The sequence below is a fragment of the Nerophis ophidion genome, linkage group LG05 (genome assembly GCF_033978795.1).
Source record: "Nerophis ophidion isolate RoL-2023_Sa linkage group LG05, RoL_Noph_v1.0, whole genome shotgun sequence".
Lineage (NCBI taxonomy): Eukaryota > Metazoa > Chordata > Actinopteri > Syngnathiformes > Syngnathidae > Nerophis > Nerophis ophidion.
In genome coordinates this window covers 7,442,929-7,459,149 of record NC_084615.1, presented here as the reverse complement: position 1 = coordinate 7,459,149, position 16,221 = coordinate 7,442,929, and the positions used below count along the sequence as shown (strand labels likewise).

Sequence of the window (16,221 nt, the reverse complement as noted above, 5' to 3'; positions counted from 1 at the left end):
CTTTTAAGAATATACAACTCGAGTAAATGGAAACGTATATCATTACGCCTCTGAGGGAAAAACACACGATCCTTGTAACTAAATGCAGTTGAATGCATATTTGAAATTAATAAGTGATTATGATGCCTGGCTGAAATCATGCCATGCAATACGATAAAAAGACTGAGGGTGTCGCTGTAGGATTGCGGACCTTTTAATACAAGCTCAGCACTCCACCCTACTATACTGAAGGCTGAGCGCTCAACATTTATTGTCAGTCCGCACAAAAGCTGTTTTTTTCTATCCATGCTCCTCAGTTTTATGACTGATATATGCATCTGCAGGATTATATTTGGATGTTAAATTGTGCAGCTATTTGCTCATACAACGGACGTATTCTGTGACGGGATGGCAGACAAAGGATTTTCTGAGCGCGTCTCCATCTTCTGCTTTGTTTCTTCCATCGTGATGATGGCTCTGCGTGTTCACGGAGATCTGAGTTATTCTGTGCCTGAGGAAATGAAACAGGGCACGGTGGTCGGGAATATTGCCAAGGACCTCGGAGTTGATTTGAAGACGTTTGTTGCACGCAAGCCTCGGTTTAATTTCGAAGAGGCTCGGAGAAGATGCTGCGCAATCAATCCGGGCACCGGCGATTTGATGACGTCGGAGAGGATTGACAGAGAAAGCATATGTGGAACCAAACCTTCCTGTGTCATCAAAGTGGATCTGATTTTGGAAAACCCTTTGGAGCTGCAGCGGGTCAGTATTCATATTCAAGATGTAAATGACAACCCTCCAAAATTTCGGGAACAGTTAATTGAAATGGAAATAAGCGAGTCGGCAGAGAAGGGCAGCCGTTTTTCCATCGAACAAGCGCATGATGCAGATATAGGTCAAAATGCTGTTCAAAGATATAATATACAGAAAAATGATAACTTTATCATTTCTGTAGACAACAGCAAGGTTGAACTAATTTTAGAAAATAAACTTGACCGGGAAAAGCAAAATGAGATGAATTTGCTTCTCACAGCTTTAGATGGCGGCTCTCCTCAGAGATCAGGTACAGTACTCGTACACGTCACTGTGCTGGATGCTAATGATAATGTACCAGTGTTCAGCCAAGCTGTTTATAAAGCCGGTCTGCCTGAAAACTCTCCTCCTGGGACAATAGTGATCAAAGTCAGTGCTACTGATGCTGATGAAGGAGCGAATGGAGATGTCACTTATAACTTTGGCCATGTTTCTAATACTGATTTAAATGTATTCTCAATTAACCCAAAAACAGGTGAAATTAAGCTATCTGGTGTGACTGACTTTGAGGAGAGCAACTCTTATGAAGTAAAAGTGCAAGCAAAAGACGGTTTAGGGCTGACATCCTATGCTGAAGTTATAGTAGATGTCACTGATGTAAATGACAACGCTCCTGTGATTATTTTAATGTCCCTGTCTAATCCAATACCAGAAAATGTGTCACCTGGTACGGATGTGGGCATCATTAATGTTCAGGACAGAGACTCTGAGAAGAACGGACAAGTCCGCTGCTCCATTCAACAAAATGTCCCCTTTAAGTTAGTTCCTTCTATTAAAAACTATTATTCTCTGGTGACTACTGGACAACTGGACCGTGAACTAGTGTCTGATTACAACATTACAATCAGTGCCACTGACGAGGGCTCTCCTCCTCTGTCCTCCTCTAAAAGTCTTCACTTATCTGTAGCAGACATCAACGACAACCCACCTGTGTTTGAGGAACAGTCCTACAGCGCATATGTGAGCGAAAATAACAAAGCTGGATCCACTTTATGTTCCGTTAGTGCTCGAGACCCCGACTGGAGACAGAACGGTACTGTGATTTATTCTCTGTTAGCCGCTGAGGTGAACGGTGCCCCGGTGTCCTCCTATGTGTCTGTTAACGGAGACACAGGTGTGATCCACGCTGTCAGGTCATTTGATTATGAACACTTGAGGAGTTTTAAAGTCCACGTCATGGCCAGAGACAACGGTTCTCCTCCGCTGAGCAGCAACGTGAGCGTCAGTGTGTTCATATCGGATGTGAATGACAACTCTCCTCAGATACTGTACCCCTCCCCAGAGGGTAACTCCTTCATGACAGAGCTGGTCCCCAAAGCTGCACACGGAGGCTCTGTGGTGTCCAAAGTGATAGCGGTGGACGCAGACTCTGGACAGAACGCCTGGCTGTCCTATCATATAGTCAAGTCCACTGATCCGGGACTTTTCACCATTGGTCTCCACAGTGGAGAGATCAGGACCCAGCGGGACATTTCTGAATCTGACAGCATGAAACAGAACCTGATTGTGGCAGTGAAAGATAACGGACAGCCCCCTCTCTCTGCCACCTGCTCCATGTATTTACTTATTTCTGACAACTTGGCTGAGGTGCCAGAACTGAAGGACATTTCTTATGAGGAGAAGAATTCCAAACTGACGTCTTATCTGATCATCGCGCTGGTGTCTGTGTCCACCTTCTTTCTGACCTTCATCATCATCGTCCTGGGTGTGAGGTTTTGTCGCAGGAGAAAGCCCAGACTGTTGTTTGATGGAGCATTTGCCATCCCCAGCGCGTATCTGCCTCCTAATTACGCAGATGTTGACGGCACAGGAACTTTACGCAGCACCTACAACTATGACGCCTACTTGACAACAGGTTCTAGAACCAGTGACTTTAAGTTTGTGTCTTCTTACAATGACAACACGCTGCCTGCTGACCAGACTCTGAGGAAAAGTCCTTCCGACTTTGTTGATGAGCTTCAGGATTCATTTGACCCTCTGGAGGTAAGCAGCTGTGCACTTTTGAAAGCATGCCTTTTCTGTTTGGGAACAGCATCAACATTGGAGAATATTAGCAACATGATTTTTTTCTTTACGTTTACGCGTAAGAACATTTGGCTTCTCATATTTAAGTCGTACTTCTGTACACAACGAAGACATAGTAATTCACAGATTTTCTGATCGCTGCTTTGTATTTGTTGTAGTTCTTGTTATTTAATTTGTTCCTGGTTCGTCTTTGAGTACACGGCTGAACTGTTGGTTCTTTGTATTTTCTATTTTGAGGGATTTAGTCTTCATTAAACATGCGTTAGAAACATATGACTTATACTTTGTATTTACAGTGGTGTCCTTTTCTCAACGACTAACTGTATTTTGAATAATAGTATTATTGACTTTTGAATTGTAAATATACAAATACAGTTACCAACATTTTAAGTTGGAACCACAAAAAGCTGTTCAATTAGTTGTATTTCTTCCGATGATTGCCATGGTATTAGCTTCTTGTGTTTATATTTTTTATTGTCTCTCTTTGAGTGGTATATGAACACTTTACATTACTCTAGTTTCAGATTCATAGAAAACCTGATTAGTCTTCCTATTTTTATTTTTTTTTCACATCATGTTCTTGTCATTCTTGCTTTTGCTAAGTGAGTATTATTTCCTTATATCATGTCATGCCCACTGACATCAAAACACATGAATACCTGGCTAGTTGTCCTTTGTTTAGGACAACAAACTCAAGTTTGTTGGATAACACATTATTTGACAGCTCACGTTATAAATATTGGACCTAAAAAGCACCAGAAAAATGTATCTTTCTTTGGGGTTTACTGAGTTTTGTTCTCAAAAGTATTTTGTCATCTGATCATTATGATGACAGGAAGTGGATTGAAATTCAATATGGAATTTGTTTCCCCTTTGGCTCTACATAAGATTCCGCTTTACCGGCAAGGCTTTCCGCATTTGGTTGGAGTGTGTGTCTGTGGGGATTTTTTGACCATTCATGCCTTGAGATTGGTAGGTTGTGAGTTCAAACCCACGGCCGAGTCATACCAAAGACTATTAAAATGGGACCCATTACTTCCTTGCTTGGCGCTCAGCATCTATGTTTGGAATTGGGGGTTAAAACAGCAAAAATGATTCCAGGACGCGTCCACCACTTCTGCTCACTCCTTCCCATCTCCCAGGGGGTGATCAACGGTGATTGGTCAAAAGCAGAGATTAATTTCGCCACACTCAGTGTGTGTGTGTGTGTGTGTGTGTGTGTGTGATAATCATTGGTACTTTAACTTTAATAAACATTTGTGAGGTTAAAGGTCACTAATATTGCACCTACAAAAAATCATGCTTCCTCTACAGTTCATTAAATGTGTTTAATATAATTACATGTGGTTATTCTACACAAAACACTATATTTACTATACTTAAACATCTATTGGAACATATTGTTAGAAATTACGTTTGGTATGGATCCTCTAAGAGAAAAGATAACTTTAGAAAATTTATTTTGTGATTGTAATATTTTATGTCCATATTTTTGAGCTTGCTAATATCAGTATGTGTGGTGCTGGAACAAGTTTAACGTTTTTTCTGTGCTGCCTCCTTAAATTTTAGATGTAATGTAGCTTTTGTTAGAAAACCACCATTTTTTCAGGTGTTTATATTTCTTCTCGATATCTGTTTTATTCAATAATTTGTATTTTCTTCCGTGCATTTTCTACCGCTTATTTTCTTTCGGGGTCGCGGGGGGCGCTGGCGCCTATCTCAGCTACAATCGGGCGGAAGGTGGTGTACACCCTGGACAAGTCCCCACCTCATTGCAGGGCCAACACAGATAGACAGACAACATTCACACTCACATTCACACACTAGGGCCAATTTATTGTTGCCAATCAACCTATCCCCAGGTGCATGTCTTTGGAGGTGGGAGGAAGCCGGAGTACCCGGAGGGAACCCACGCATTCACGGGGAGAACATGCAAACTCCACACAGAAAGATCCTCAGCCTGGAATTGAACCCAGGACTGCAGGACCTTCGTATTGTGAGGCAGATGCACTAACCCCTCTCCCACCGTGAAGCCCTCTTTTTCTTTATTAATATTTTCTTTTAATTTAATCATGCCTATAACTAACTTAAAACATCCCATTTTAACAGCAATGGAAAACTTGAGTCCCACTTATTGAGATTATCTCAGTTTTTTTTTTGTATTTTTTTTAAGAAAATGTTTAAATCTAATTGTTATGTCGACAAATGTACCCTAGGGGTCAGTATGTACTCATAAACTCCTGAATATAATCCACCCTTTTATATTCACACACTCACCATATTTTATTATTGTGTGGATCCGCTCGAGATGCTGGATAACATGACTGTGGAGTTAAAAGCTTTGGATGTTTAAAGGGATCAACCACATTGTTTTCATCTGTTTTACATTTAAAAATAGTAGTTTTTGGCAGAATGGAGAACAAAGGATTTGCGTCTTACAGCTACGGTCTTGGGTTTCTGTTCCTTTTCCTCCGCGCCATCAATGGAGACGTGAGCTACTCTATACCTGAAGAGATGAAACAAGGATCGGTAATTGGGAATATCGCCAAGGATTTGGGACTTGATTTGAGCCAGTTATCTGGTCGTGAAGCACGCATTAATCCTGAGGACAACAACGTTCAGCACTGCGGCATCAACATCAACACTGGTGACTTGATTGTTCAGGAGAGGATTGACAGAGAAGGGCTTTGTGGCAAAAAGGCTTCATGTGTTCTTAAACAAGAATTTGTGCTGGAAAATCCATTAGAGCTGCACCGTATTAATATTCGTGTTGTCGATATTAATGATAATTCACCACAGTTTAATGAGGACTCATTAAAAATAGAAATACAGGAGTCTGCACACAAAGGAGAACGTTTTTTTCTTAGAGATGCACATGATGGAGACATCGGTGAAAATGCTGTTCAAAGCTACACTTTACAGCAGAATGATCATTTCAAATTAAATGTAAACACTAAACCAGGTGGGCGAAAACACTGTGAATTGGTCTTAGACAAAGAATTAGATAGAGAAGATAAAAAAGACATCATGCTCTCTCTGACTGCATATGATGGCGGCTCTCCTCAGAGATCAGGTACAGTAGTCATACATGTCACTGTGCTGGATGCTAATGATAATGTACCAGTGTTTAGTCAGACAGTCTATAAAGCCAGTCTGCCTGAAAACTCTCCTCTTGATACATTGGTGATCACAGTGAGTGCAAGTGATGCAGATGAAGGATTAAATAGTGAAATTACATATGCATTTGATCATGTTTCTGGTGACAATAATAATGTATTTACATTGCATCCCAAAACTGGAGATGTGAGAGTGGCTGGTGTTGTTGATTATGAGAAAATGTCATCATATGAAATGCAAATAAATGCGATTGATGGTCTAGGATTAATTTCCTATTGTACTTTAATTATAGAAGTTAGTGACACAAATGACAACACCCCAGTTATACAACTGAAGTCGCGGTCTATTGCAGTACCAGAGAATGTGTCACCTGGTACAGAGGTGGGCATCATTAATGTTCAGGACAGAGATTCTGAGCAGAATGGACAAGTCCGCTGCTCCATTCAACAAAATGTCCCTTTTAAATTAGTTCCTTCTATTAAAAACTATTATTCTCTGGTGACTACTGGACAACTGGACCGTGAACTAGTGTCTGATTACAACATTACAATCAGTGCCACTGACGAGGGCTCTCCTCCTCTGTCCTCCTCTAAAAGTCTTCACTTATCTGTAGCAGACATCAACGACAACCCACCTGTGTTTGAGGAACAGTCCTACAGTGCATATGTGAGTGAAAATAACAAAGCTGGATCCACTTTATGTTCTGTTAGTGCTCGAGACCCTGACTGGAGACAGAACGGTACCGTGATTTATTCTCTGTTAGCTGCTGAGGTGAACGGTGCCCCGGTGTCCTCCTATGTGTCTGTTAACGGAGACACAGGTGTGATCAACGCTGTCAGGTCATTTGATTATGAACACTTGAGGAGTTTTAAAGTCCACGTCATGGCCAGAGACAACGGTTCTCCTCCGCTGAGCAGCAACGTGAGCGTCAGTGTGTTCATATCGGATGTGAATGACAACTCTCCTCAGATACTGTACCCCTCCCCAGAGGGTAACTCCTTCATGACAGAGCTGGTCCCCAAAGCTGCACACGGAGGCTCTGTGGTGTCCAAAGTGATAGCGGTGGACGCAGACTCTGGACAGAACGCCTGGCTGTCCTATCATATAGTCAAGTCCACTGATCCGGGACTTTTCACCATTGGTCTCCACAGTGGAGAGATCAGGACCCAGCGGGACATTTCTGAATCTGACAGCATGAAACAGAACCTGATTGTGGCAGTGAAAGATAACGGACAGCCCCCTCTCTCTGCCACCTGCTCCATGTATTTACTTATTTCTGACAACTTGGCTGAGGTGCCAGAACTGAAGGACATTTCTTATGAGGAGAAGAATTCCAAACTGACGTCTTATCTGATCATCGCGCTGGTGTCTGTGTCCACCTTCTTTCTGACCTTCATCATCATCGTCCTGGGTGTGAGGTTTTGTCGCAGGAGAAAGCCCAGACTGTTGTTTGATGGAGCAGTTGCCATCCCCAGCGCGTATCTGCCTCCTAATTACGCAGATGTTGACGGCACAGGAACTTTACGCAGCACCTACAACTATGACGCCTACTTGACAACAGGTTCTAGAACCAGTGACTTTAAGTTTGTGTCTTCTTACAATGACAACACGCTGCCTGCTGACCAGACTCTGAGGAAAAGTCCTTCTGACTTTGTTGATGAGCTTCATGATTCATTTGACCCTTTGGAGGTAGGTAACTTTTCTCACTTTGAACATCAATGTTCTTCCAAATAAACCTTTTTATGTAAATATTTTTCGGTTAACTTCAACAGATTAATTATTTTCTCCGTAAGATACAACCCGCAACTTTATCATTTCCCATTTCCCATTTTATCTTCATTTTCACCATGAATTGTTTGTCTTGATCAGCCTGTTGTAGTCTAATCCACCTTAGCTGGATACTATCAAAGAATCAGCTTTATTATCATTACGCAGGGTATCGAGATTGAGGCCATTCCATACAATGTGATGTGTGCATGCAAGAAAACAATGTATTAATATATAAAAGTATAACAAGTATAGAAGTGCAAAGAAAGGTGTGGAAGAGAACAGTGTACACTCTATACTGTACACCCTATACACTCTGTACAAATGTAACTTTATACACTCCGTACACATGTACACTCTATGCCCTCTGTACAAATGTGACTCTATACACTCTCTACAAATGTGCACTCTATTCAGTGGGTGAAATGAATACATACTTGAATATCTACATGAAAAAAAAAACAAAAACAGGGTGGTTGGTGGAATGAGTTATTGCACCGAAGAGAAGGCAGTTATGAGGGTCAATGGGGTCTGTTCAGGGTGGTTATTGCTCTGGGAAAAAAGCTGTTCTTTAGCCTGTTCGTCTTGGTCTTAATGCACCTGTAGCACTTCCCAGAGCGCAGCAGGTGGAACAGGTCAGAGCCAGGGTGGGTGCTCTCATTGATGATGGCACTGGCTCTGTTGAGGCAGCGGGAGGTGTAGATGTCCATCAGAGAGGGGAGAGGGCGGTCAATGATCTTCTGAGCAGTCTTGACCACTCTTTGAAGCCTCTCCCTGTCTGCTGCTGTGCAGCTGCCGTACCATACTGTAATAGAGAAGGTCAGCAGGCTCTCGATGGACGAGCGGTAGAAGGTCAGCAGCAGGTTCAGGATTCAGGTTGTACTTCCCGAGGACTCTCAGGAAGTGTAGCCGCTGCTGAGCCTTCTTGATGATTGATGTGGTGTTGACTGTCCAGGAAAAGTCGGTAGAGATGTTGACTCCAAGGTACCTGAAGGAGTGGACCCTCTCAACACGCTCACCGTTGATGTAGAGGGGGGCAGAGTCGGTGCAATCTGTGACTTTGGTGGTTTTGTCAAAAAGGTAGATGTGGTTCCTTTACAACATTCTTGCTGAATTGACTGCTGTCTATGGAATTTGGAATTTGCCCCTTCAAAGTTTTTTGAGGAGAAGTGGCTTCAGTGGGCTTTTTGTTTTGTTTGTGTGCTTCTCAACTTGTGGGAAACAGTTCTGGGTGAATCCTGGACAACAATCTAAAATACTGTAAAATAAAACAACATAACAACATACACTAAACCAAAAGTGATTTCTTAATTTTAAAGAAGACATTTAACTTTTAAGTAAAAACTGTCACGCCTATGGTTCATGTTTTGTTTTGGTCATGCTATGTTTAGTTTTTTGGACATTTTAGTTCTGTTTTGCATTTCCTTGTTGGTCTTACCATGCCAACTGATTTAGTTTTCTGTCACGTCTGATCATGAGTTCTGTATGGCCATATTACCCCGAGCATCCCCACTCTTATCTGTTCTCAAAGATAAGCAGTGTCTGTCCTGGTTAATACTTGGATGGGAGACTGCCTAGGAATACCAGGTGCTTTTGACCCTTCGGACTCTAAGTTCCTTTTTTTTCACTCCCTGTTTTGTTAGCAGGACAACCAATAAGTTCACCTGTCTTGTCTCACACCTGTTTTCACTTATCATGTTCATTATTTAAGCCACAGTTACCAGTTAGTCAGTCTGGCAACATCACCTCATTCACGCCCTCAATTATCTGCTTCATGCCTTGCAATGCTGTCCATTTTGTCCACGTAAGTTTTTGTTATTCATGCCACTGCGCAAGTGTTTTTGTTTCATGTTTGTAGTTTATAGCCTTTGTGCTAGTCTTTTGTTTCATAGCCCAGTTTTTTTGTACCGCCATTGTGCGCGCTTTTTGTTGGTTCCTGTTTTTAGTTTTAGTGTTAAAATAAAGACGTCTTTACCTTCACGCCGTTTCCACTCCATTCGCTTTGCACCTCGGGAAAACAAACCAAGACCAAGTTCAAGCCTGACAAAAACGTTATATTTATAGCATAAAAAGTGCAAGGATTGTAAAAATGCAGCAGTCTGATGTAATTACTCCCAAGTATTTTGGCAAACAAGCCATGCCAAATTGTGAATATGACATATTCAGTGTCGTACAAATACAGATTTTCCCATACAGATGAACATTTATATTTAAATATTACATTTAGCAAACTATGGTAATTGTTTTGATTTTTTGTTTTATAAATCTTATAGGCCTACAGTAAAAAAAAACATGATAAATTAAACTAAATTGCCCATGTGTAATATAACTGTGTATTTTAGTCCCAATTTGTCACATCCAGTACTTGATAAGTGATCTGTTCTGACAAAATCAGCTCGGCTTAACTCCATCATGACTCATAATAAAAACAATATATGGGATCCTCATAATGTCCCTTTTGTATTGAAACTAGTGTTATTTATTATTTTTTGCACCTGATATAACCACTAACAAGGTAGATGTTTTTGACATCAACTTTGTTTTCTTTTATTTTCTAATAGGGAAAAAATGCTTATTGGTAATGCTTCCTGTTGTTTATGGATCAATAGTATAGCTTTGGGCCTGAAACTCGCTGTGGTTGTTTTATTTTTATTTTTTTAAGGTCACTTCCTTCTTATCTTGCTTGTCATTCCTATAATTATATTGTAACTTTCCCCTTATGACTTTGTAACAGTGACACGTGTATACTTCTTAAAACTTTGGATTTATTTGAATTTCTTTCTAAATGTATTTTTGAAATAACATTTTAAGCTTAAATTGCAGATCATTACATTTTAGGCTTTAAGAGGAAAGCTGGCAAAATGTAAAAGCCTGAATATTTTCAATCTGTCTGACGTAAGGATTCTGTTGAGTTTAAGAATAAGATACATATGTTTTTAATAAACATTTATTGCTCTTCTTAAAAACGTTATTTTGATTGAACTCAGTTTTCCTTTGATGACGATATTACTTTTTAATCAAACTATGCAATAACATTCAAACTTTTGAACACAGGGGAGTTTCTCATTGAATCACAAGAACTGCAGTCTGTTGTTGTACAACAATGAGATAACACGATCATGTTGTAATGTTGTATTACTTTTAAGGGTTGATTTAATAATATTGTATATTGTTTCCTCTTTTTGAATGTTGAACATTTATTTATGTCTCACTCATTTGCAGAAAATAGGTTAGATTGCAGCAAAGGGAACTACTGAAACAAAAATCAGTTATTAAAGCGGACGATAGCCGTAAAAAAAAATATATATGTATATTCTTTCATTATTGTATCTTAATACAGTACAGCGTATATGTGAAAACCGCAATTTTCTTACAGTACACATGGTGTCAGTAGAGACCAGCAGCAGATTCATGCAGGCTTTGTTTGTGCTGTGCAACACTCATTGTTGGATTCTAGTCTTCTTCAGAGCGTTAAAGGAGGAGGAATAAGGCAAAAGGGTTTTTAATGGTCGAATGAGCTTTTGAAAATTGGAACTAGGTTGCATTTTGTGCGTTAATATCAGAGGATGGCGCACACACGACGCATAGTTCACAGCTGCAGCTTCATCTTTTTCTTTGTTCTGCTCGAATATGCACACGGGGACCTGAGCTATTCTGTACAAGAGGAGCTGAAACGTGGATCTATCATTGGAAATATCGCCAAGGATCTCGGATTGGAGGTGGGGAAACTGTCTGCTCGCAAGCCTCGTGTCGACATGGAAAGAAATGACAAACAGTATTGCGGAATAAACCTCCAGACAGGAGATTTAATGGTTGCTGACAGGATCGACCGAGAGGAGCATTGCGGTGAAAAACCTTCCTGTGTTCTAAGATTCGATCTGCTGCTGGAGAATCCTTTGGAACTACACAGGCTGTCTCTGCAAGTGCAGGACGTGAATGACAATGCGCCGATTTTCCCGAAAGATGTTGTGAGGCTGGAAATTAGTGAGTCAGCTGACAAAGGAGCTAAATACCGCCTTAATGCAGCACATGATGCAGATATCGGCACAAATTCTGTCCAAAGCTATATTTTACAACGAAATACTAATTTTGTATTCCATATTCAGACAACCAATTCGGGCGGTGAATATGGTGAGCTGATTTTGGATAAGGAATTAGACAGAGAAGAACAGCAGGAATTAAAATTGCTCCTTACAGCTGTGGATGGTGGTTCTCCTCCCAGATCTGGTACAGTAGTCATACATATCATTGTACTTGATGCTAATGACAACGCCCCAGTTTTTACTCAGGCTGTTTATACATCATCCGTCAAAGAAGACGCCGCACTTAAAACACCAGTTATTACTGTGAGCGCATCAGATGCAGACGAAGGTGTAAATGGTGAAATAACGTACGAGTTCAGCAGAATGTCTGATAAATCAAGAAATATTTTTTCTCTCAATGATAAAACCGGAGAAATATTTGTTATAGGCAAGATGGATTATGAAGAGGATTTGACGCACGAAGTGTATGTTGAAGCTAAAGATGGTTATGGACTTTCTACTGTGACAAAAGTAGTAATTGATATAAATGATGTAAATGACAACGCTCCTGTGATTAATTTAAAGTCACTGTCTAATCCTGTACCTGAGAATGTGTCACCTGGTACAGAGGTGGGCATCATTAATGTTCAGGACAGAGACTCTGAGAAGAACGGACAGGTCCGCTGCTCCCTTCAACAAAATGTCCCCTTTAAGTTAGTTCCTTCTATTAAAAACTATTATTCTCTGGTGACTACTGGACAACTGGACCGTGAACTAGTGTCTGATTACAACATTACAATCAGTGCCACTGACGAGGGCTCTCCTCCTCTGTCCTCCTCTAAAAGTCTTCACTTATCTGTAGCAGACATCAACGACAACCCACCTGTGTTTGAGGAACAGTCCTACAGTGCATATGTGAGTGAAAATAACAAAGCTGGCTCCACTTTATGTTCCGTTAGTGCTCGAGACCCTGACTGGAGACAGAACGGTACCGTGATTTATTCTCTGTTAGCTGCTGAGGTGAACGGTGCCCCGGTGTCCTCCTATGTGTCTGTTAACGGAGACACAGGTGTGATCCACGCTGTCAGGTCATTTGATTATGAACACTTGAGGAGTTTTAAAGTCCACGTCATGGCCAGAGACAACGGTTCTCCTCCGCTGAGCAGCAACGTGAGCGTCAGTGTGTTCATATCGGATGTGAATGACAACTCTCCTCAGATACTGTACCCCTCCCCAGAGGGTAACTCCTTCATGACAGAGCTGGTCCCCAAAGCTGCACACGGAGGCTCTGTGGTGTCCAAAGTGATAGCGGTGGACGCAGACTCTGGACAGAACGCCTGGCTGTCCTATCATATAGTCAAGTCCACTGATCCGGGACTTTTCACCATCGGTCTCCACAGTGGAGAGATCAGGACCCAGCGGGACATTTCTGAATCTGACAGCATGAAACAGAACCTGATTGTGGCAGTGAAAGATAACGGACAGCCCCCTCTCTCTGCCACCTGCTCCATGTATTTACTTATTTCTGACAACTTGGCTGAGGTGCCAGAACTGAAGGACATTTCTTATGAGGAGAAGAATTCCAAAGTGACGTCTTATCTGATCATCGCGCTGGTGTCTGTGTCCACCTTCTTTCTGACCTTCATCATCATCGTCCTCGGTGTGAGGTTTTGTCGCAGGAGAAAGCCCAGACTGTTGTTTGATGGAGCAGTTGCCATCCCCAGCGCGTATCTGCCTCCTAATTACGCAGATGTTGACGGCACAGGAACTTTACGCAGCACCTACAACTATGACGCCTACTTGACAACAGGTTCTAGAACCAGTGACTTTAAGTTTGTGTCTTCTTACAATGACAACACGCTGCCTGCTGACCAGACTCTGAGGAAAAGTCCTTCCGACTTTGTTGATGAGCTTCAGGATTCATTTGACCCTTTGGAGGTAGGTAACTTTTCTCACTTTGAGTATCAATGCTGTTTTATACAAACCCTTTTTGTATTCATTAGTTGGTTTACTTCAACAGATACATTATTTTCTCTGTAAGATATGAACCGCAACTCAACCACTTTCCATTTTCCCTTTCATCAACATCTTCACTGTAAAATGATTGGTCCAGCTCAGCCAGTTGTAGTCCAATCCAATTTAGGGACTGAGGTAGATACTATTAATCTCTGACTTTGATGGTTCTGTCAACATGTTTCGTATATTCCCTTTTGTCTGAGTTTGCTTTTTACAGATGTTTAACAAATGTTGGCTTTGCTTGGTTTATCAAGCCTAAATTGTTGTAAATAAGGCTTATATGCCATATATTTGTTTGTAAAGGCATGTGGCTCCTTTACAACATTCTCGCAGAACTGAGTGCTTTATTTCATGTAGTTTCCCCCTTCAAAGTATTTGAGAAGAAGTGGCATCAAATCTCGCTGTCCTTGTTCAATTGGGACTTTCAATGGTCCTGTTTTTTTTTCTTTTTGCGCTTCTCCACTGCTGGGAAACAGCTACGGGTGCATCATGGACAATAGTGTAAGAAAACAAAAAGACACACACCTAAATATAGTGTTAAAATGCAAGGAAGGTACGGATGCAGCAGTCTGACTTATTTACTCCTGTGTGCTTTGGAAAACTACAAAGTTTTGACTATGACACATTCAGTTCTGTACAAATTCATATTGCACCAAAGGGATGAACATTTAAACATTGAGTAAAATGTAACCATTTATTTGATGTTATGTTTTATACATCTTATAGGCCTTACAGTAACAAAACAACAACTAAATTGCCCAGGTGTAACCTGACTGTGTATGTTAGTCTTACGAAGTCACATGGAGTATTGAGGTGTTCTTGTTCAGGTTATCTGTTCTGACCAAGTCAGCTGGGGTAAACTCCATAATGACTCTAAATAAAAACAGATACATAAATGTATGGGATCCGCACAATGTCGCTTTTGTGTTGCAACTTGTGTTATTTTATTATCTTCCACCTGATATGACCACTAACGAGGTAGATGTTTTTAATATTGACTTGGTTTTCCTTTTTTCTCTGATTGGTAACCACCCCCCCCCCCCCCCCCCCCAAAAAAAAATGTCTTTTGTATTAAGCTTTGTGTTGTATATGGTTCAATAGTGTATACTTCAATAATTGGCCCTGCAACTCGCTGTGGTTCTTTGTTATTTTTAAAGTACCTTTCTAATAAACTTGCTTTTGCTTCACTGTAATTATAATAAGATCTTCCGCCCGGATCATACATTATTTTGGTTTTTGAGTCCTTTTGTTTTTCTTGTTTGCTTTTAGACTCTTCCAATCCCTGGTTTGGCACTTCCTTATTTATCTTGTCTCCATGGTTTCATGTTTGTTCTACCTCCCACTTATTTTTCGACGCACACCTGTTTTCTGATTGCTGCCAGTATTTAAGCCTGCCTTCTCCCTTTGTTCAGCCTGGGTCTTTTGTTTGCGGTAAGCAACAGTCACTTTGGCATTTCCTAAAGTCTTTGTACCTTTGCTAAGTAGCTCCTTAGCTTCCCATGCGCTTGGCACGTCATTTTTGGACTCTTGACTGACTGCTAAGTTTAGCGTTAGCTTCCCGTGTTGAGGCACACGCTTTCTTTTACCTTTTGTACCAGTATTATTTTATTTTTATACATTAAATCAAGCTCTTACCTGCAATTCTCATCCGATTGGTCCATTTTGCATCTTGGGGTGACAAAACGTGCATCATCATGCGTGCACTACGTGACAAATGATGTCGTATCTTTCCCCTCGTGTCTTTGTAACACTGACACACATGTATGCTTTTTAAAACTTTGGAAGAACATGTTACGCTTAAGGTCCAAATCATTCAATTTTAGACTTAAAGAAGGAAGCTGAAACAATGTAACCGCCTAAAAATGTTCAATTCATCCGACGTAAGCATTCTGTTAAGTTTGAGAATAAGACACACATTTTCTAATAAACATTTTGTTGCTCTACTTCAATTTTTTTTTCTTAAAACTTGGTTTTCCCTTGATAAATATATTACTTTTTTTCATATTATGCAATAACATCAAACATTTGAACATACAAGAGTTTTTCATTGAAACAGGAGAACTGCAGTCTCTTGTTGTACAACAATGAGATAACATGATATTTGTGTAATGTTTTATCAGTTTTAAAAGGTAATTTAATGCCATTGTATATTTTTGCCTCATTTTGATTATTAAGCATGTATTTATGTCTCACTCAGTTGTAAAAAAATGGTTGAACTGCAGCAAATGGAACAACTGGAACATACAATATTTAATAAAAGCGGACAATAGATAAAAATATATATTCTCTCATTATTGTATCTTAATAATAATACAATGCAGCATATAGATGACAACCGCAGTTTTCTTACAGTACACATGGTGTCAGTAGAGACCAGCAGCAGATTCATGCAGGCTTTGTTTGTGCTGTGCAACACTCATTGTTGGATTCTAGTCTTCTTCAGAGCGTTAAAGGAGGAGGACTAAGGCAAAAGGGTTTTTTA

At 40.6% G+C, this 16,221-nt stretch overlaps 3 protein-coding genes across 3 annotated transcripts; all 3 read left to right on the top strand.

Moving 5' to 3' along the window:
• The first annotated feature begins 231 nt into the window (after positions 1-231).
• Positions 232-3,137, top strand: LOC133552445 (protocadherin gamma-A11-like). The gene is made up of 2 exons (XM_061899638.1): positions 232-2,775; positions 3,114-3,137. Exons 1-2 carry the CDS (start codon positions 388-390, stop codon positions 3,135-3,137), a joined length of 2,412 nt encoding a protein of 803 aa, XP_061755622.1. The 5' UTR covers positions 232-387.
• Positions 3,138-5,123: 1,986 nt separating this feature from the next.
• Positions 5,124-7,818, top strand: LOC133552444 (protocadherin beta-16-like). Its single transcript, XM_061899637.1, has 2 exons — positions 5,124-7,623; positions 7,804-7,818. The coding sequence occupies exons 1-2, from the start codon at positions 5,230-5,232 to the stop codon at positions 7,816-7,818; spliced, it is 2,409 nt and encodes an 802-aa protein (XP_061755621.1). The 5' UTR covers positions 5,124-5,229.
• A 3,449-nt stretch (positions 7,819-11,267) lies between these two features.
• On the top strand, positions 11,268-16,204 carry LOC133552443 (protocadherin beta-15-like). Its single transcript, XM_061899636.1, has 2 exons — positions 11,268-13,665; positions 16,173-16,204. The coding sequence occupies exons 1-2, from the start codon at positions 11,268-11,270 to the stop codon at positions 16,202-16,204; spliced, it is 2,430 nt and encodes an 809-aa protein (XP_061755620.1).
• The last annotated feature ends 17 nt before the right edge of the window (positions 16,205-16,221 follow it).